We start from the raw sequence: 23,336 nt of genomic DNA, 5'->3' as shown, positions 1-23,336 counted from the left end.
CCATTTGTGCTTGGTTGCCTTTAAAACTGTTTTTGAAACAACATGAATGCTACTTTGTGAATGGTACCAGTAAATTAAAGTTTACATAAATGACTGTTTGTCATGCTACAGGAGAATTAGTGATTTTCAAAACACCTCTGCTGTCAACGTTTCGACAATGATAAATCATTGACACATAGAATCCGATTTCTAGAACTTTAAGGCTATTTTGATGTTCTGGAGGTTTGAAATGATGAATTGACATAATCAACATGGCAGTTCAATTAAGTTGGCAACGAAAGTTCCATAATTTCTTTAAGAGAATTCAAATTTTGACCGATCCTTGGAAGGGTTTTGATTTTAAGCGCATAAGATATGAGTCATAACAAAAGTGTCACAGAGCTAATGCCAAAAAACGTCTGGTTGGGCCAGTGGTTGAGCATTTGCTTCCAGTGTGGCAGTTCACGAATTAAAACCCTGCCACTTTAAACCGGGAATTTCACTCTTTTCCATCTCATGTCACTTTAAACATGACTTTAGAACCCAATTGAAGTCATGATTGCGTCACAGAGGGGTCAATCCATAAATTGTGATAATGCAACCAATGGGTGTGGGCATGTGTTCCTTCATTAACTCTTTTAACAAACCAACGAAAGCAAAAGCCAATGCTTCTATAATCCTGTTTTTGTTTTTATTCAGTCAAACAAGGGGCATAACTCCGTTATTAAACCCAGAGTAATGGGCCTTGCTGCACATGTGCATTTGTCTCTGGCAACATAATTGTGTACCATGTTTCATATAAATATCTTAAATGTTTTTATAAAATTTTATAATTAATGTGAGGGTAAAAGTTTTTGCATTAGGACATTGATCCCATACCAATACCAAGGCTGTTATTAAAATACCCTGTTTATTTGTCTTTTAGAAGCTATTTTTCTTTAAAAAAACTGATTAACTAATTCAAAAACCTGTCAACTCAAATTAATTTGACTTCCATTTCTTCATGTTCCAGGAGACAAAGATTTGACAGACTTTTATGCATCAGCTAGAGTTGCAATTAAACAATTTTGAAAACTGACAGAAGTTTTTTTTCCAAGCAGGATTACTTCAATGACACCCCTAATGTTTTTTAAATCTGATTTTAAACCGTATTAACAGGATTTGGGGCTGAAACAAATCATGACGCCAGGATATTAGAGTGTAATTAAATTCTAGGGGAAAGGAAAGGGCGGAGTTAATTAGATTGATTTACGTTGATGACACGGTCTAGCCATTCATCAGCTTGTTACCCGATTTATCCCCATTTATACAGAGGTGAATAATTAAATTTTTCACTCATTGTCTCGGGACATTCCAGGGCTGAGCTATTAGGCCAAACAAAAAATAATGCTGTGGTTCGGGTTACCCGACTGACCCTATTTTTAAATCAAACTATCATGATTTATTATTATTGGAAATATAAACCATGTGGCACAATATTGTTTGAACAAGGTGATACAGTTTACTTGTATGTGTTACTTCTTTGGTAACATTCATGTCGGAATGTGTATATATGTGACCAATTCAACTATATACATACACATGTATACCAGTGGTCAAAATTAGAAAAAGCCCGCATGCAAACCCAGTGCATTGGTAAGATGCTTTCCGGGCTTGCTCAATTTCTTGTTTTTAAATAGTTGGACTTTTTGAAATAGATTATGGCAAGCACTAGCATAAGGATTCAGGCTTGTTTTTATAAAAAAAATTGAATTTCGATGACTGACTTACACAATAAAATAATCTTCAAAATGAAATGTATTCCCTGGGCCTTAAAAAATTAAACATCTGGTTCAGGTTACCCAATCCTACCTACAAATTAGATGCCGACCCTACTGTTTTTATAGTCTGCTGGATAAAAAAACTGGGGAAAAAGCTACCTATCCTACCTGTTTTTTGACAAGATGGAACCCTAACCACACAATTTAAACACAATGGCACTTACCTATGCCTAGTCTGCTGTTTTTAGCATGTGACAGGAACCACATTGTTATTTTGGTCCAGCCTAAACCCAAATTTGAAAGGCTGGTCTATTGTGTACCAGTGTGACAATCCATTTCCTGGTGGATTTACCATTTCAGACATGATTGAATTTCAGCTTAATTCAGAAACTTGAGAATGTTATTGAAAACCAGAAAGTGCCTTGAGACTTCGATTGAAGGATTTGAAGATTTTCAGGAAAAAACAATGGGCAGCCGGAGTCCTATATGAAATCATTGAAAGAAGGAAGTTACTTGAAAACTTCCATCTAGCTTCCAAAAAGTCTGATATTTTCAGAGCAGGGCAGAGTACACAAAACCAACCAGCCAATTTTAAGACTGGTAAAGTAAATCGCCAAAATTACAATAGACAAAGAACAAGAAGTAGCGAAAAGAAGTTTTTTGTCTAGTTAAAGATTTATTTATTTGCAATGTCTGGCTGGGTTTGTATTTTTTTTCAAGGCACATTTTAGACATCTACAATAAGCCCTGAAAGAATTTGGGCTTGAGATTCAAAAGTTCCGCCAATTTTTTTTGGTGTGGTCAGGGTTACATATTCTCCAAAAACAGGTAGTGTAGGAAGTTTAATATTCATATATATTTTTATTACGCTTTATGCAAGAACATTATCGTCATCGTTTGGGAATGGCGTTAAAGTCTTCAGCATAAAGCTTTAAAGGTTTTTTAACTAAATATTAAAACACACACTAACAAAAACAATTAATAAGTTCTGGGACTCAGGTAGACCGATCCAGGAATATTTTTTTATGCTTAAATTTATCTCTGCTGTCAAAATTTCAAAAAACCTTTTTCTCATATTTTGAAAGAAACAGGAGAAAGCATGGTTAGCAAAAACCATGTAACTCTGAAATCCAATTAGAAGGGCAATTAGCAACTGACAGGTGCTACATGGTCAGTTAGACCTGGACCCCTGCCTGAGGTCCAGCAGAGAAAACATTGCTGATAAGCCCAGCCAGCTGCTGATAAGCCTGTTAGGTGGTGTGCAGATAAGCTATTTGTCTTGAGTATCATATCACCCCCTCTAGTGGTCAGTGTATGGTCAATAGAAGATCTGTATCCTCACACCTTGGTGATAACATGCTTTGTTTACTATGTATCTGTATTCAGATACATCATTACCTGGCTTATTAACAGCTTATTGCAACATTTTAGTACCATGGGCAAGTAGACATGAAAGGCCTATCAGTTATTAAAACAAAGCTGTGGTGTAACCTGCGGTTTTGGACCAAAAGTCACAAGTCTCAATTTGGAGGGAAAAAAACAACCCAGTTGTACTCAAAAGAAATTGTATTATTATTTTTTATCCTATGCCAATTTCAAACTGATTTCCGCCTTTTACAATCCAATTACAGCCAAATATCTGGGATGCAATGGGGCCATACCTCTGCGAAATGATCAGTTACAGTTCATGAATTTTTAATAAACAATTCATGAATAATTTACATTCGCATTATTTTTTTTATAGAATATAAAAGAATAATTCATGAACATCAGTTCATAATCAGTTCTTGAATGTTCATGGTCAGATGTCTGTGTGGTTCATGAACAACAATATAATTGCAAGTTCTTGAATTATTCATGAACTTATTTTGTTCATGAACTATTTATATCCATTAAATCAGCAACTTTTCCATGCTGATTTGATAGAAAACAAACAATGTTTGGAGAGCAACATCTTGAAACCATACAAGAAAAAGGTCTAAATTATGGGTTCATATTATTTGAATAAATTCGACTAAAATTAGAAGCGATTAAAACAAACATTGTCAAAGGAATTTTTCAATTGGACGAAATGATTCTCTAAGATGCTTTATTAATAAGGCCCCAAAGGTGGGTTAATTTTTGGTGTCGAAAAGAAATAATGTTATTTGTGATGGATAGATGTCAATAATCAAGTTCTAGGGTTTCCGAAATTTAATGACCCATACCGAGATACAATGGGAAACTGACAAGAGAAAATCAGAAGGAGCCACTGTAAATCATAACTAATAATTATGTTTTGTGACTGGAGTAATTTTGTTGCCAATTCTACTCGGGGCTGGGCCAACTAGGCTGGTTTTATGGCAGCAACAACAGTGTAAAAGACACCACTTGCTGGGCACAGGCAATTAGAGGAAGTCAGTGGACAGGTCATTAATTTACAAATGCATGTTTATGGTCCATAGATAATTTTGATGATAACATTGATCATAAATCATTATGGATATGGGAACCAGAAAGAGAGTATAATAATGTCTGCAAAGCTCACAAAGGAATGTAGATTGGATCCCCCTGTGCAGTGATTATTACTTTATTGAGGCTGAAATTGGGCCCTGCATTCATAGTTATCTCTACGGAGGCTGAAATTGGGCCCTGCATTCAGTTATCTCTACAGAGGCTGAAATTGGGCCCTGCATTCATAGTTATCTCTACTGAGGCTGAAATTGGGCCCTGTGATAACAGATATCTCTACTGAGGCTGAAATTTTTCCCTGCATTCAGTTATCTCTACTGAGGCTGAAATTTGGCCCTGCATTTATAGTTATCTCTTCTGAGGCTGAAATTGGGCCCAGCATTCATAGTAATCTCTTCTGCAGCTGAAATTGGGCCCTGCATTCATAGTTATCTCTTCTGAGGCTGAAATTGGGCCCTGCTTTCACAGTTATCACTACTGAGGCTGAAATTGGGCCCTGCTTTCACAGTTATCTCTACTGAGGCTGAAATTGGGCCCTGCTTTCACAGTTATCTCTACTGAGGCTGATGAAATTGGGCCCTGCTTTCACTGTTATCGAAATTGAGATTTTCTTGAACAAGTCCCAATTCTATCTATGTTCATATAATAATAATAATAAGAGCTGAAAAAAATAATTGATTACAAGCCCTGGATTGATTCAGGCTTGTGCTAATTACAATCACTGCATTCACAATAAAAAAAGGTAACTTTTTCCACAAATGTGGTATCAAAATTATTATACATATTTTAATTGGGAGTTATAATTGAAAAATTAGAAAAAAATAGCCCAATAAAAAAATGGCCGAAAAAAACAACAACCTGTTGCCACAAAATAGTAGGGACCTTCTACTAATTTTATGTGATGAAACATGCAATGGAGATGTCCGGACGATTTAATGTCCAAAACTAAAATTCATGTATCAATTTCTCCCACTGTGGTAATGTCCAGTATTAGTCATTGGTCAGACATGTAACCCAACACCCCATGTTTGATAAGGGCGAGATCGGCCCATTGATTTATTGGGGTCCACCAGTAATTATGACAATCATAAACATAGCAATATAACCCTCCGTCCTCTATCATAGCTTCATCAAAATATTATCTCCTCTTAGTGTGTTGTAATTACTGCATGAGAATAGAATAATTCTGAGAAATATTGATGACTGTGGGAGGGAGCAAAACAACATCAAATAAATGTATCATGTTTATGTTCAGTTTCATTTTTTTGTTGCCCCATCTTAGAAACAAATATATTTCCCAAATTTTGTGTAAAAAATACCCATTTTAATAGCTTGTTCTGTTTATGATGGATTTTTTTCGAAATCCAATTTGGACAAAAAATAGCCAAGATACATAATGCATTTTCACCGAAGGAATTATGATCTGCAGTCATTGAAATAAAATTTTTGGTTAAACAAGCCTGAATTCTTATATATATAAATACTATTGCCTGGCCATCAATTTTTTTAACAAGCCCTGCTTAGTATATAAAATTTAGAATTTTAACAAGCCTGGAAGACATTTTACCAGTGCAGGGCTTGGGGGCTTGTGTTAATTTTGACCACTGCTTATCTAGATGTGTCCTAAAATTTCATTTATTCAATAACCCTAAATTTCATTTAAGAATGTTCTGGGTTGTTATTTTTGAAATGGCTGTTTTTTTCTGGCTAAATTCCCCCTTTAAAAAGGCCTCCGGCTACATTCCACTAGAGCCAACTTCAAAAAGAGTCAAAATGAAGGAGCAAAAACATCAGGTTTTGTACTCTATAATTTGATTTTGCAATAAAACAATAGCACATGAAGTGGTTGCCAATGTTTTTTCTGTTATTTTTGTGTGTCAATAAAGGGTATAACTTGACTATTATTGCAGCCAGAGTAATGGGCCTTTAAGTACACACAAGCTATTGTCACTCAGATAACATGATTGTGTACCAAGTTTAATGTGAATGTGTCGAATGTTTTTTTTAGTTATGGTTCATGTTATTTTTTATGCGAAAAGCTGACTCCTTCGACACTGCCAAGAGGGTAATTCTAATTAAGTTACTCCAATGTGCCTTAAAAAAATGATTTGGTTAGGGTAACAATCTTTTCAAAAAAACAGATGGGTAGGTAGGCTTTTTTTCTTTATGCTTTTTGTAAGATCTTAGCGTCATCATTGGGGAATTGTGTTAAAATTATTTTCTTTATAAATCTTTAAAGGTTTTAAACTAGATATTAAAACACTTTAATACTCAAAAAAATAAAACAAAAAAAATAAAAATGAAAAAAATGAAAAAGAGTATGGTCGGCGCCTACTTTGTATGTTACAGAGTCGGTCAACACGCACCAAGTGTATTTTTTTAGGCCTTATAAGGCTTATTTATTGTAAAAAAAAAAATTGCATTCTCATCTCTGTCATGCAAAAGTACAAAAAAAAATCTTGCATAAAGGAGTGTTATGCGAAAAAAAACTTTGACCCCCAGGCATCAAATGTTGCGAATCTATTAGCACGGAAATTAGCAATTCCAAGACTCATTATGGCAGAGAGGCATGAAAGTTGATTAATGAACAATGATAATACAGTGCTATGAAAATGCTAATATCGCCCTCATATTTGACAGCTAATTGATTTTGAAGCCATGGTCTGAGATAAGCTCACATCAAAGATCCGCAGATTTAAGTGAATTTGACAAATGCCTTCCTAATAAGGGGGCCAAGGAGCAGATTCTTTCAAGGAGACAATGAAGTTAGGGGCTCATTCAAAATCCAATATTGTTTGAATGAAAACCGTAAAATTACATCAGACTTGATTTTAATTTTCTTTTCGTAAAAACGACAGGAACTCTCAGTAAAAGATAATAACTGTCTGAAGAATAATCATCAATGGGCCAAACAAAAATATTGTGTGGTAAATTATATAGGGTTACATCTTGTCCTAAAACAGGTATTTAGGTTAGATTTTTTTTTTTTTTTTCGTTGGCTTTATATTATTATGTAAGAATGTTATAGTCATCATTGGGGAATGGCGTAAAAGTAGTTTTCAGAATAAACTATAAAGCTTATTAAACTATATCTTATACCACACATTACAGTGGTCGAAATTAACACAAGTCTGCACTGGTAAAATGTCTTGCTCAAATTCTGAATTTTATATAGCTTGTTCAAAAATATTGATGCCAAGCAATTATATAATAATTCAGGCTTGTTCATCCAAAAGTTTAATTTTGATGACTGACAATTTAGGCCTAATGTCAAAGCATTTAACAGATTTTTTTCAAAAAGAATTAAATAATGTTTTTTTTTCTGGAATGTGTTTCTACAAATTAGTTAATAATAGAGCTTATAAGAGCTTTAGAGCTTATTTTTTACATCAGGCTAAAAATTAGTCCCTGGTAAAAATTCCTGAATGGATTGTCAGTATCAAAGACTTCTTGCTCAGATTTCTGGGAAAAATACTAATAAAAACACCTATTGATTAGCAACAGTTCTTATCAGTCCATAAAAAAATCCTCTTACAGGTAAAATAATTATCATTAGTCTGTGACCAGAGGATAAGATATGACATATTTGTTGGTCTTCGAGTAGGGAGAGTTATTTCTGAGGCCTGACTAGTCATCTGTCTGCAGAACTCTATAAAGACAAAATCAAATCAGTGTTTTTTTGTGTTTTTAGCTATTAAGGAACAGGGCCAAGACCTCTTTGATCATGAAAACTGCGTTTTTTTTACTTAGATTAGAAATTGTGATTATGCCAGAATTATTTAAAAAATATACAGAATGATATTCTTTAAAGATGCACTCTTATTCCCAAATAAGATTACCAAAATTAATAATGTTGTTATAATTTATCAAAAGGATGAATAAATGTCGAAAACAATGGCTTTTATGAAGGATACCGAGTTTAATTTGAAATAAATGAGCATAAAACACGGTACTTCTGCCTTATGACACTATAGTAGACTACAGTAAATCTTTTAGCATTCACCAATCATTTAATATTTGTTGCTCTTTCTGCTATTAAATACACGGTTACAATCTTGTTATCAGTAATTAATATTTTCCATAAATGCATTATTTAGCAAGTAGTTAAATGTATATCAGACAAACTTGATATTTGTTATACATGTGTATGCATTGATTTTGAATAAGAGTGTCACTTTAAGAATGCACCAACTCTCCCATGCAAAAATGGTTTTGGGGGGTTCAATATTTTTTATGAAATAATGATGAAAATCATTTTTATTTTTTTACAAAAAATACAAAAATGTGAATTAAAAAAAAGAAGAAAATGTGTATATGTTTAAGGATTGGGAATGGGCCCTGAAATTTTAAGCAAAATTTGTGGATCAGTGATGCATTGGAGGAAGTGCTTATTTCTAAATTGACCAGAAAACTGCTTGCGAACACAATATGTTGGATTGTCCACTTCGTTAATACCTTATTGAAGTTTGAGAATCAAACAATTCCAGGCGTCAACCTGCAATAACTCAATTAATGCATATAGAGATACAAACAGATATTGATTTTTTGGCTAATATAAGATGACAAAATTATAATTCAGCAACTCAGACAGTGGTTGACGCAAGTCCTGCACTGGTTAAATGCTTTCCCGGGGCTTAAGTTTAAATTCTGGATTATAGATAGCAGGACTTTTTAAAAAAAATGCTAACCACTAATGTAAGAAATCAGGCTTTTATTCCAAAAGTCTAATCTGGCTGACCCAAAAGGCTATTTTTCGTTTGGCAAAAAAATAAATAAAATTAAAAAAAACCTGTGGACACAACATGTTGAATTGGCCGTTTGCTTATTGTTTTCCCTACTGAGGTGAGAGACCTGACAGATGCTTGTGATATAGATGATTCTGACAATGAGCATTGATGTGGCCAGGTATTAAGAAAGGTAATTAATTACCAGAGAAACACTAGCTGGATATTATCACGGCCAAGTGGGCTTTGAGGTCAGAAAACAACTGACAGAAGAACAGCAGACTATAGAGCTTAGTTTACCCAGGTATCAGAACAAAATGTATCTAAATATTTGTTTTATATGCCTTTAAAACCCTTGAAGCTATTGTCTAAGTATGCTTTGGCTTGATCAACACTTATTTTCAGGTAAATATCGCCCATTTCTCCCTGAAAATCCTTGTTCAGTCCAGCTGTGAGATGAATGTGTAGTCTGAGAGCTGTAAGTACGTTAAATTCTAGTTAATAGCTCCAGGTCCAGTTCTTGAAAGGCCCAGTCTCAGTTCTTGAAAAGCTCTGTTAAATGAGCTGTAGAGAACTAGGAGAGCCAAGAGCCATCACATCTTTTGTCAGAAAGCAAATTCTTTAAGAAAAAATCTCCATTCATGAGGGCACATGAGTCAATCAGTTGGGCTCTAATGGTGATTAGATGGCCTTGGTTTAATCACATGGAGTATTTTTATGTGCATGGTTTGGACATAGGCCAGATACAGAATTTTCGCTCCAATGAGTGGAACATCTGAAAAAATGCAAGGGCCCTTAACTGATATTTATTGAGCTGCATGTTGTGGTGATATGGAAAATGTGCCTGTGCGGAAAGATGCATGCATGGATGAGAAGACAGTTTCTGACAGTCTGTTGCTGCAATGGGGTGCAGTATCCTCCGCACACCTACCACTTAAATTGTCCCAATGCACTTCAGTATGGGAGAATGGAATATTTATAGAACACACCTGAAATCATTATTTAGTCTGCAATTACACATTTTTTTGAGGATCCAGAAATTTGGTTTCATGAAAGGGGGCGGGTCTAATGCCAAATCCTTGCTCGAATCCTGTGTTAATGTTTTGACTTTTCACATTCAAAAAACATGCAAAAAATCACGTAAAAGTATTTTCATTAAACATTCACTGAAATAGATTGATGGGTATACCATAAATTCGTAATTATTGCAAAAAAATTAATAATGTAACATTGAAGATATTCTAAATGGTTAAAATAAGCACACGCCTGCAAGCTCTGCGGTAGTAAGATGCTTACCGGGCTTGCTAAAATTATGGATTTTATATAGCGCAGCTTGTTAAAAAGTGTAATGCCAGCCCTAGATTAAAAATTCAGACTTGTTCATCCCGAGTCTAATTTCAATGACTGTGTGTAGGAATGTAACATCAAGTCTTAATTATCAAATGAATACAAATATAATATGGAAACTCTTAATATCAAAACTATCAGTAACAAATATCCAAACATATCAAAATTAATATTGGCATTTAAAGCCCTTTCCTAAGATTATTCCCAGCCTAATGTAAGCTATCCATTAAGTTTGGGATAATTTGTTGATTCAGTTCCAAGAAAACAATACCTACCATGCAAAGCCAAGCAGATAAAGATGGAAAAGATCTTCAGGAACAACTCCAATGTAAAATCCATGTTTCGTTGGTATATCCAAATCCGGGACTATAAAAATATCCAGCACAATATCACAAAATTGTGAGTAAAAAGTTCATATCTTGTCCGTAATAATCCAAGAATTCAAAGCACTTTATCATAAAAATTTGAGAAGATAGTCCATGTTTTCTTGTTTATTCAAAACTATTCAATGCTATACTTTTATCACAAAACACTGATGCCAGATTCTGCGATGGCCAGGGTCTGTATCCGCAGTAATCCACATGACACAAACACTTCTATTCCTTGCAGCAGGCTTGGTGTTAACTGTACTTAGTTGGAATGGTAAAGCCAGCCTGAAGCTCCTCTGTTTTGACACAGCAATCACAACAGCCTAATTCTCCTGAAAATAAACAATATAGTGGATCTGTAAACATGCACACTGTAACATTAAACAACCTACCTGAGAAAATATCAAATTTACTTTATTACATTGTACTTCTCAGACTTTGTACTTCAGCTGTCGAAAAAAAAAAGCCCTGCACTTATAAAATGCTTTTCCCGCTTGCTCAAATCATGGACTTTATACGTACAGCAGGGCATGTTATAATGTTTAATGTTAAGCACCATCAGTGGTCTGAATTATCACAAGCCCGCAAACCCTGCACTGGTTAAATGCTTCACGGGCTTGCTCAAATTCTAGGTTTAAAACATTGAACAGCTTGTTCAAAAATTTAATTCCAATTGAAGCAGTAGAATATGAATTCCGGCTTGTTCATGCAAAAAACAAATTTTGATTACTGTACAGTGGCATTGGTCAAAGTTGCACATATCCGCATTTTGTTTTTAAAAATTGATAATAAGGACTAAAAAAGATAAAAGAATGGGATAAAAATTAATTTCTGTAAGAATATATCAATTCTTTTTTTATGAAAAATATAACTATAAGTGGGGAGTTTTATTTTCACCTTTGGAAAAAAGTATATGTCCTAGCTGAACTTCCGGTCCAAATTTGGTCAGAATAAAATTAAACGGTTCATGAGATTCTTTAAGTTTTAAGTTTGAAAAATAAACAGCTCCCATTTTACATGTTCATGTTTTTTCCCTATAATAAATGGTAGTAACGCTGTACTTATATTCATATCTTATGATATTGCTCTGGAAACCCAATTATGTAGTTCAAGTATTTATAATTTCATTATCATATTACAGGAAACTTTCTTATCTAGTAAAAATGGCATAACATTGGCAGAAGAGTTTCTCTAAATTGCTCAAATTGGTACCTAAGAAATCATCGATCCCTATTGATTGTGAAATATAGTTGATAAAATCTTACTTCATCCAGTTGTGTAATAAGAGGCTGGAAACAAAAATTCCTGGGTAGGTAATAATTTATAAAACAGCTTAAGTCATTTCCTAACTTAAGTCAAAATCCTCTATTTTCAACATTAATGAAAAGTATAAAATATAAGTGTTTTTCACATATAGTATGGGTTTTTTTTTAATAATAAAAATAAAGTACATAATTTTATAAATCAATAATTAACTTTTTTAATTTAAGGGAAGGATTTGAAATGTTTTATGAATTCCAGCCCAGACAATCAATTTTATGTTGGGTGTTGCCTGAGGCTTGGCCTATCAGTAGAAGGGTTTGCCAGAGTTCAGGTAATTACCAGTCTTGCCCGCTATCTCACCAGCACAAGATAGGAGGACATATCAGGGCAATTACACTGCATGGAGACATTCACTTAAGGCCTCTTACATTAGTAAGATTAAAGTAGGCAGATTAACAACAGACCAGGAGTGGGTCCAGTGAGGAGTTGTGAGGAGTTGTCATTAGAGGGGGGTGTAACTTAAATTAGCGGTGTAACTTTTTGAAATGCGTCCCCCACTTTAAACCGAAATGTATTTGATTGAAAGTGCAGGCTGGAGGGTTTGGGGGTTCAACACCAATTTTTTTTAACAATTTCTCGTCCAAAAGGGCCATTTTGGCGTATTTATTACCTTTTTTCCCCCGATATCTTATTGAAATAAAAAGTACATTGTCGTAAGACAATTTCAGGGGGGTGCATTCGCCCGCCCCCGCCATTGGATCCCATTATTTAAGACTGGTAATGAATAACAGAGTTAAAAGTTTAATTTGAACTTATTTATTTCAGATTATTTTTGAAAACAGCTATGTTTAAGCCTAATAATATTAATCACTTGTTGAGTAGGTGTTTCCTGAAAAGGCTACAAACTTTAACATCTCTATACCCGCCCCTGAAAGTTTAACATTTTAGATTAGTTTTCCACCAGCATCAATATAATAAAGTCTTAACAAAAAACATTTACTGATTTTTTTATTCACTTTCGTTATAATTCATTTTCATCTACAGTGTCAGAGAGTCAGATCTCAATATTCCTCAAAGTCGAGCAATATTCAACTTTCGAAGTTAGATCGAATGTCTCAAGTCGAGTCACTCAGAAGTTCACCAATGATGACCGCAAATGGAATACCGAGGCCATTGTTTCTGCTAATTTCTTAGCTAATAGCTTTTGTCATGAAACTTTGTCATTTTCATTAATTCAGCCCTTGGATATTGTTTATGATCAGCTAACTTAATCTGTGAATTCCTATCAGCCCTCTTGGACGTTCTGAGACTGAATTCATCATTAATTAATCCAGTCTTATCTCAATTGGGCCAAAAGAAGCCAATCCTCATAATTTCAACCCAGACCAATTTTTAAATTATCAATAATCCCTTTATCATTATTGAACCAATTATATTTTTCGGCTTTAAAATAAATATCCATTTGTCGCCATGGTTACCCCATTTTTTTGTTAAATTTTAAAATTGCATCACTTCAATTTTTAGACATGAGAAATATCCGGGTTTTAGGAAACTTAGAGTAATGTAGATTTTATGACTGCATCTAAAGAGAAAAACAAATTCTTCTGAAATATAGCACTTTCAAATGGTTCTTTCACCACCTTCTCAAGCTATTCAAACAAGTAAAGCTGCACTCTCACAGATTGACCTTTTTGACCCTTTTTTATTTTTTGTCTTGGAATGAGCCAATTTGTGTGTAAATGTCTGAAGACCAGTGATTATAACAGTGAAGACTCACAAAGGATGAGATCGCAGCTTTTCATATTACATTCGAAAATTAATATTTATGGCAAAAAGGCTACTAATACTTTAAAGGGACTGTACTCTGTATGATAAAAGAGCGGAAAAAAGAAGAAAATTGTTGAAAACTGACATAAACTTGGTATCGATGAGTACAATGCGTTGAAACTTACTTACTGAAGTACCACATAGTTTACAATTAATTTATTTATCACAGTTTTTTCGTATTTTTCCATTTAAAAAGATTACTAGGTATGTCTACCTAGTAGAATTCATTCCTTATGCGTGATTGGCTAGTCGATGTTATCACATGATATTACCAAGTGAGGTATATAGCTTAAATATTAATATATTTAATAGTGTAAGCCTTCATAGCACAGTGGATACAAAACTAGACTGCAATTTTGGTGACACCGGTTCCGATTCATTTTTTTTTTTTACATTTTGGGAATTTTTTTTTACATTTATGATATCGATTTTATTAAATAACTGTCTTGAGATTCGTTACAGAAAAAAACTTTTTTTGGTGCCAATCTGGTGTACAGTACCTTTAAGAAAAGTAAGTATTTCAGCAACAATGAGATCAGTTCTACTGTGAATCATCTTGTATGAATGAATTGAAGGCATAAACAATACCAAAATCAGCTGATTCGGAGACAAAAACAAAAAAGTCAAAAATGTGAATCTGGTGGAGTGCAGCTTTAATATATCTAACAAAAAACATTCCATTTTCCATGCAATAGATTCATACTGAATGCAGAAACTGTTCAATATGTAATCTACAAATTAGTAATAGAGCCAAAGAAAGATTAGCATGAAAGTAACTATATCAAAAATAGAATAATTCTGAAATGATTTTTTTTATATATCTTTCTAACCACAGAAAATGCTATGTACATGTTTGACAACATTGTTAACTTGACCCATCAATTGGTAAATATTTTTTTCCTGCAAGAAGATATTGTGGGGGTGGGGCAACATGCAGAAATCATATTTTTTTTTACTTTTGTGGAAAAAAGTATATGTTTGGGCAAAGGGAATGGGGCTGAATTTTAATCAAAATGGTTAGTTAAAAAACACTGCGATCATATGTTCCAACTTTTATCTTTGTTTTGGTCACTTTAAACTCCATCTTGGAAAGCTAAATGTGTTCTAATTAAAAAAAAATGATGTTCAATTGACACCAGCACTCCAGTCTCTCCAGCACTTTTTCTCATCACAGGTCGGTCTTCCTGACACTTTGTCAGACCTGCCTTATGCTAAAACAATAGGATTATTCTTTTCTATGATTTAACCATTGCCACTTTGCTTTTTCGCAGGATCAAGTATACCAATTATCTTCCAGATTTTTTATGCCAATCACATTATTTGTAGGGTAAAGTGCATTTACTTGAAACTCAATCTGAAATGTCTGACTTACAAAATTAAGAGGAGAAACAGTTGCATTTTTTCAACCAAATGGCTGATTACCAAGAAATTTCGATGGTTTATTACACTTTAATACCTCCATCAAAAATTCATAATTCCTTCACAGTTTTTCTTAGTTATGAATGAAAACAGTTGGCGTCGATATAAAACTTCACTGAAATAATAACAGCAGTGCCTAAGAAAACTAATAAATAAAATCATCAATTTGAAAACAATAAACATGCTAGGAAACGTCTACCAGCCCTCGTCTACCAGCCCTCGTATTCATCAGAATCCATGCAAAACTGGGCCGTGCCGAAACAGGTAGGTCTTAATTACAACAGTCATTGAGGGTCATTACAAAAAAACCTGCATAAGAAGTACATCAGATTGAAGTCAAGAGGTGCTGGCATCGTATCAGCTAGCAATGCCAACTATCTTTCAACCCCCCCCTATGAAGTGGAAGCGTTTGTTTTAATTTGATAACTGTATGGCTTGATGATGTAGGTAAAACTTTGTCTTATTAAGAAATAGAAGCCAGATATTTTTAGAACATTAATTTCAGATCAAAATTCATCTACAAGAACAGTTTCTAACTAGTGACTTTGGTGTATAATTGCCCCCTAAAAATTATTTATTTACCCTTCTTTTGTTGCCAAAATTCCCCTCCATAGTGTGATGTGTTATGACCAGAACTTGCCCCCCCCCCCCTCCTACCCCCCAAAAAAAATCAAAATAAAGGTTTATTTCTTTCTCAATATGCTGTAAGTTGAATCTTGATATTCTTTTTTTTTTTAATTCTTCAGCAGTGATTTAATTGGTATCATCTCGCAAAATAAATTGATGGGAAATCATCAGCGAAAAAAAAGACATCCGGACTGGAAAGATATTTCATTTTGGGTTCCCATTTAAATTCTAAACATAGAATTGATGCATTGCAGATGTTCGAATAGTCGTTAATATCTGCCATAATAGCACATACACACCGATTAAAGTCAACCGTAGTCAGAATTTCACGTTCAATACCCATATCTTTAAAAAAAACTAACATAAAAGCTGCAGTACCAGCAAAAGTGAAGAGCTAAATAAAGGCAATGCCTGCTCCGACGACAAAATAAATGCTGTTTCATTTTTTTCTTTTCTCCTCCTACAACATGTGTGGATCCTGGTGGTTCATAAAACATGGAATAAAAGAAAATAATATATAGGCCTGAAGGTAAATGCTATACTTATTCTACCTACAAAAATATTTCAAAAGTGATACCACAAGATTCCACGAAGCATGGTTTTTCCTACAAGAGCTTACCAACATCTGAAAACGACAGTATGCAGCATCCAATAAACTTTGCTTTGGCACATTCCTGGTTAAAACAAACATTTGCATGCACAAATGACTGCGAAATATTCCACAACTGCCATTCTTCCGCCTCATAAAAGCTTCAGGGGGGGGGGGGGGGGGGGGAATAAATGCAAACTTTTGTCAGAGTGACAATTGCAGAACCTTGTACAAGTATCAATTAATTGCAAAAATTCTGCAATGAAATATTACACTACTTTGTGAAAACTCTAAAATCGCATGACACGAACAGAACCTTTTTCAATTTCTCAACCTGTTACCAAACTGCACAATGACGAAGTCTTCTAAAGCACTCCATACACAATACATCAAAAGTAACTACCATACAGTAAGGACCACTGTGAATGAGGCTACAGAAGTAAAAAAAACAACGTACGCATCTCATATTTCAGTGAAGAACTTTTAATGACTCTCTATCCTTGACATAGCGATGATATTCATTTATATCAGATACATGTTAATAGCTAATTTTTACACTAATATTCCGCAATCTCCACCTATTATCAAATAAAACCATGAAACATGACCGGTACTTGTCAGAAGACGCCGAGACACCATATTCATTTGACACGGAACACTGTTCATTTTTGCGCGTAACAAGCATATTTGTATTCAAAAAGATGATTATCCTGATACGAAGATGATATGATAGACATGTCGATAAGCTTACCAATGATGACTTCTATCTCATGGGTCACTCATTCCTATGATAATGACTATCATAGTAAACTACACATCGTTACACGCACAAAAGATTGGTCCGTTACGAGCGAGGTGTCCCGTTTCAGCACTTCAATATCCTGTCTTTCAGATGACTTCACAATTGTTGATTTGCATTCAACTTCTCTCATCCAAAAGTATTGCCTGTTTTAATTAGTACTTCCCATTAAATATCAATTAAACCAATAATTGATTTAAATTACATCCTCAAATGTGTGGTCTGACAGGCACTAGTGGCCATTGCCTCTGTCCTTTATAATATAAGCCTCAGAGATGGAACTGTACCAAACCCAATTCATACAATATAACTGTATCTTATAACTTCAGTCCTTATCAAATTTTAGATAGTCTCTAGAGATTTCAGCCAACAATGATCCCATACCCAATATCAAAACTCAACATTAAAACACAAAAAATTCAAGGATGGAATACTTTGAATTGTTCCCTGATGATGTAATTCATGTTTTACTACTGATAAGCCATGAGGCTGGAAGATTTCTTCTTTAAACAGATATTAGTTTTCCCACACATTTTATTGATTAAACGCAGCTAAAACATCAATATTTACATGCATTTCATGTTGTAATATGTTACTTCTCTAGTTCAAGATTGATAAAAATACATCTTTCTTACTTACTCAACATCAGAAAAAGCTGTGAGAAACTCACTCATTGTAAAAAAGTCCAAAACAATTCATACAAGAACTATTAGCTTTACAAACTTCATTAATTCCAAAACACAGAAGCAACAAATTAAGATATTAATCCAGGTATACACACTTCGTGCACACGCAGTAAACGAGAGAGTGTGTGTGTAGAAGACACTACAAGAATTTCCACAACATCTTACAGTGCTTAGACATGTAACCATACTGCACAGTGGGAACAGCCAGGTGAGGAGGGCTGTTCTGATTGGCTGGATGCCCAGTGATTCCAGTTACCTCCCTTGTGTGGCCTGAAAATCTCGAGCACTTGAACTGTACAGTTATGCCCCCTTGTTAATTTGGTAAATATGGTTTTAAACTTTTGCAAAACCTTATTTAGACTAATTAAATAGAGTTTTATTGTAAACAGAAACAATATGACCGGAAATGTTCGTTTAAAATTGTTATTTCCAATCATATTCAGCAATCATTACAAAAACACTGTTGTTTGCGCTTAACTCATTAGTCAAGATATTTCCGCCATTCTTATTAACTTTTAGCGATGATGATAAACTCAGATTCTTGCCATCTTCATCCTGCCAAAGTGCTCTAGCCGTCAGTATGTCTTGGATCGTAGAGGCCAATTATTGATAAACAATAACTCTATGCACATTCCCATGCAGTATCAAATAAACGATCAGCATTTCAGTCTCGGTATGGAGCGACATGAGAATGCATTCACTGCTCCTTAGAGAACGATACTTATCTCTACTGATTATAAGGAGTAGTTTGACTTAAAATTGCTAATTTGGGATTTTTGATGGGCACGGACTATAGCTAGAGTGGTAGCTGTCCTTATATGAGAGAAGATGGCTTATCAGTTAAATTACAGCATAACAAGAAATACTTCAGCATGTACAAATCCCCATGGCGCTTCATATTCTGAAATGCTTTTAGCTTTCCTATACAACTGAGTTAACTTTTTAAAACCAATGCATCTATAGCTCTTTTTGAGGCCAAAATTCGGCTACATTAACCTGCTGAAAAAAAAAATTAAAAAATAAATAAAATTTAAAAAATATAAAAATAAAAGTATTAAATTATTAGTTTAAAGAGAATCAATCTCTTTACTTTAAGCAAATGTACTATAATGCCATTCATGAATATGTCGATAGATTTGTTGAATAAAAGGTTTGATAACAAGTTAAACATTATAGAAATCATGTTAATTTTCTTCCCTTTTTTGCTAAACTGACGCTTTTTTTCCCTTATCAAGAGGGCTCTGCCCCCATTCACTTGAAAGCAAAAAAACTACACTGAAAGTGTTGTGTCAATACTAAATCAGGTTTCAATTCAATTTGTGTGTTTTTGGTAGCGAATTCAAAAAGTTCACATGTTACACAAAGTAAATATAAAAAAAAACATAATTTTAGAACAAAATATTTGCAGCATTAAAGATCCAAAGATCTTCATCATACCTTGCATATTTAATTTCACTATTTACGCCATTTTCAAGCCTAATTAGGTCTGTAATTTATTTATTCGCCACATATGATATTTGTTTTCTCTTAACACTTGTAATTCAATAGACATTCATCCTATCATGATATCAGTATCACATTTCTTACACCTGAAAATTATAGGTTCGCTTTCCATTAGCACCTGCCCTGAATTTTGCATATTCATATCTGAAATCTGCCAGGTAATTTCTGAACTCACAGTGCAAGTTATCAATAATGTATAAACTAGGCCAACATTAATAAAACAGTGGTTTGATGTTTACCATTCCACACACAAAAGTACCCATAACCTAATTTTGTTTTAGACTCTCTGCTTTCAAGGCCAAAGAAAAAATACTAATGGTTCTGGTAACCTGACCCTACCTACAAAATAAGGCGAGGACGCTACAAAAGTCTGTTGATTGAAAAAAAAAAAAATAATAATAATAATAATAAGTGTGTGTTTAATAATATGTATCTTAAAAACCTTTATAAAGAAGATGTTCTTACATTTAAACGTTAAAAAAATATTTACAAAAAGCCTCCCTACCCTGCCTGTTTTTAAAAATGATGTAACCCTAACAAAACAATTTCTATTCTTTTGCCTACTTTTATTATTATTATTTTTTCAGTTTTACACTAGAGTATTATGGGGTTAGGACAAAAAACAAAACAAAAACCTACCTACCTACCCACATGGTAGGTAAATGTCCAAGAAACTAATAATTAATTGTGGCCCTTAGCATGTGTGGGAGACATTCTAAGACTACTATATGAATCCGATGCATTCCCGGATGCGCAACAAGCCTATTAACATCCCAGAAAATGCAATGAGATATTGTTTAAATCAGATTGATAAAATGCTTCGATTCCCCAAGAGCTCTTAAATTGTCCAAAGCAGATTACTTTGTTAGTAAATGTTCCCTTCGGACATATTACAGTTCAAATTCATCCTTGATACCTTCAGTAAAGTCTTTAACGATATTTACAACGATTTTAGGGTAAATTGATTTAATGGTCTAAGGCAGGAGGGGCTCAGAAGCACTTGGAGTTCTTTCTAAGGGTTTAACACCATGATTGAATGGTTTTTAGGGGACTTAAGTGCCTGAGTCATGGGGTTCGAGATTGTGGCTGGCCAGAACGTCCCTAGAGGGTTGGAAAATATTGGGCTGGGCAGGCTTTTAATTGACTTCTCTGGGTTCTTTGGACCCACAGCAAGCTGGCGGGTCAAAGCCACCTATTAATCATGGGACATTAGTGACCCAAACCCACCTGTCCACTGCCAGGATGTAGAAATGAGGCACTGAAAATGTAATTTCTATTATATGTGATTAATCATAAACTTCTTGGCATTTTCATACTCCTAATTAGATCCTGTACCATGAAATACAAATTTTAACCAAATGATATATCTTTGGACAACTTAACAATTCATTCTGTGCCATGAAATATAATTCTTGACCGAATGAAATGTCTTTGGACTCGGGACCTTTATAATTCGGGTATCCACCTACGCTAAATATACATAGTAGAAATTGTACTTTAAAAATATCATAAGTCTTCTCCCTTTTCATGATTTACAATCAACTAAGCCAAGAAAAGCCATAGAGATAAGACACAAAAATACTAAACAGCTCAAGTCTTAAATGTCTTTAAGAAGTGGAAGCACATGTTTTAAACAATCGTATTTGCAATCAACAGGGCATAAATCACTTCTACCTGCCGAAAATGTATGTGGACTAGCTTACTAGCTGTCTTTCAAGTCTGACACCTAAGCCCATTTACTCTTTTCCAACAAACATAGGTTTTGGAGAAAGAATGTCCGTCCAAGACAAAAGTCTATAGTGAACCATCTAATGTCAGCATGATTTTTTGAGGTAAATGTCTACCGCTGCGTTTATATGACGTGATGTGCCCTCCTGGTCAAATTGGGCAAATTTACTCAGAGGGCAAATGCAAATACTTAGGGGGTAAATATTCCCCCCCCCCCCAAGAGGATAATTTACCCAGTGTCTGGTGGTGGGATTAATTTGGACCTGTGGGTATTTCACCTCATGTAAACGCAACATTAACCACTGTTTTGGGAAATAAAATGTGCAAAGTAATCGTTAACAATGAACTGTGTCAAATGCTAAGCTTAGACCAAAGTTTGCCATGCCTAATGTCAGTCTGCCACCGATGCACAATTAAAAGCTACCTAACCTTGTGTTTCCATATCATTGTAGGCTGTCAGCAAGGTGGAGTTTAAACCTACCCTAACCCACACTTCACCATGTCAGACTGTCAGCAAACCCCGAGTTGTAAGCTACCCGACCCTGCCATTACATCCCCGGCACCCCTTCCTCAAGTTTCCTACCGACACCAAGAAATCATGTCAATCTGCCAAAACCACAGGCGAAACAATGACAATCCATCAAAGGTTGGGGAAACCTTAGTGAAATGTCATGTTTGGGGTCAAATCCATCAAACTATCACTTTGTCACTGCCTTGTTGTTACAAGAAAATACCTTGGAAAATGATTATAAAATGTTTTAAAGCTGCACTCTCACAGATTTACCATTTTTATAACTTTTTTATTTTTGTCTTGGAAAGAGCAAATTTTTGCGTAAATATCTGAAACCAATGATACGAGACTACTGACAAAAGATCAGATCGCAGATCATTTTCATATTTCCATTTGAAAAGTAATGTTTTATGGCTCAACCCGTTACTAACGGTTTAAGAAAAATGCATAAAACATCATTTTTTAACTTAAATGTGAAAATCTGTGATTTGATTTTTGTCAGCAGTCTTCTTTCACTGGCTTCCATACATTTTCGCATAAATCGGCTCGTTCCAAGACACAAAATAAAAAAGTTGTCAAAACGTTCAATCTGTGAGAGTGCAGCTTTAAGGTATCAATTTTTTTCAGACTTTTTCCAAACTAAATTTTATTGACTTGGACGTAGGCTTCAAATTTCTAGATTAAAAATTATAAAAACTGTCGACTTCCTTTTGCTTTGAGCAGTGTAATTACATTGAAAACAAGATCTTTTAAACTTTTCTTGTCAGCTTTGATTTAAAATGACTGATCTATGATGTATGTTTAATCTTAAATTGAAGTTCTATCTTAGAAATTAAAAGGTTCATTTGGCAAACCTTGGCAATTTTCCTATCAAATTAACTCTTAAAACTCAATTATGTTGATAAATTAATGACTTAAGCAACTTACCTTTGAAAGGAAACAGGCTTCATTCATTTATCAAAAGCGTGAGTAGGTGTATTTTTACTTTAAGGCATTCTTAGTTTGATTTATCGCATAACAATTGAAAAATGCTCAAAAAAGGAATGACTATTAATAGTGATATAGTGCACTATTATTGTAACGATTTTCAATAAACAACAAAGGACCTCGGTTTGTTACATTTGAATTGTTACCTCAATTAATGAAGCATTCATAATTAAGATGTATTTAGCATTCTGTATTAAATTTATCGTCCAATTTTAAACATCAAGCCGCAACAGTACAGAAAAACAAATAGTCACACCTTTGCATGAGAAATATTTTAAGCAATAAGTTGAAGCAATTTGAAAAACAAAATTGAAATCAATCAACAATTCCAAATTATCTTAAAACAAGGAAAAAACACACCTACTATAAAGTAGCTTGGGATCAAATACATTTTATTGTCTGATTCCCATCCCAGGAGCAGAAATGTTTATGGAGATCCCCAAGGGGGTCAGAGGTGTTCCATTTAACATAAAAAAATAGCAGGAGCTAAATATTACAGCAACATCTGCAACTCCCACCCTGTTGTGATTTCTAGTGATCAAAAATGTTCAGAGAATGGAATTTAACATATAATTTGGTATCACATTCATCTGAAAACAAAATTAGTATAAAATAACCTAAAACTGCAACTTTAAGACTTAAGTGTTGACTTAACTCTATTTGACACTCGGGTAGTTTAAATTAACCCTCGAGGCCAACAGATAAAGGTCACCTACAACTTGATAGTCCTCAATTAGTGCATGCTCACGTTAATAGATTAATTCGATT

General features: G+C 34.2%; 1 protein-coding gene across 1 annotated transcript in view; it reads right to left on the bottom strand.

Moving 5' to 3' along the window:
• The window catches only part of LOC128234398 (nephrin-like), a 106,743-nt gene that overhangs the window by 65,867 nt on the left and 17,540 nt on the right, over nt 1-23,336 (bottom strand). Inside the window, 1 exon segment of the mRNA XM_052948612.1 lies at nt 10,537-10,961. Coding sequence (XP_052804572.1) covers nt 10,537-10,600 — 64 coding nt within the window. The 5' untranslated portion in view covers nt 10,601-10,961.

The sequence above is a fragment of the Mya arenaria genome, chromosome 5 (assembly GCF_026914265.1).
Source record: "Mya arenaria isolate MELC-2E11 chromosome 5, ASM2691426v1".
Taxonomy (NCBI): domain Eukaryota; kingdom Metazoa; phylum Mollusca; class Bivalvia; order Myida; family Myidae; genus Mya; species Mya arenaria.
Note: the sequence above shows the minus strand (reverse complement) of the source record. Positions and strands in the feature narration are given on the sequence as shown.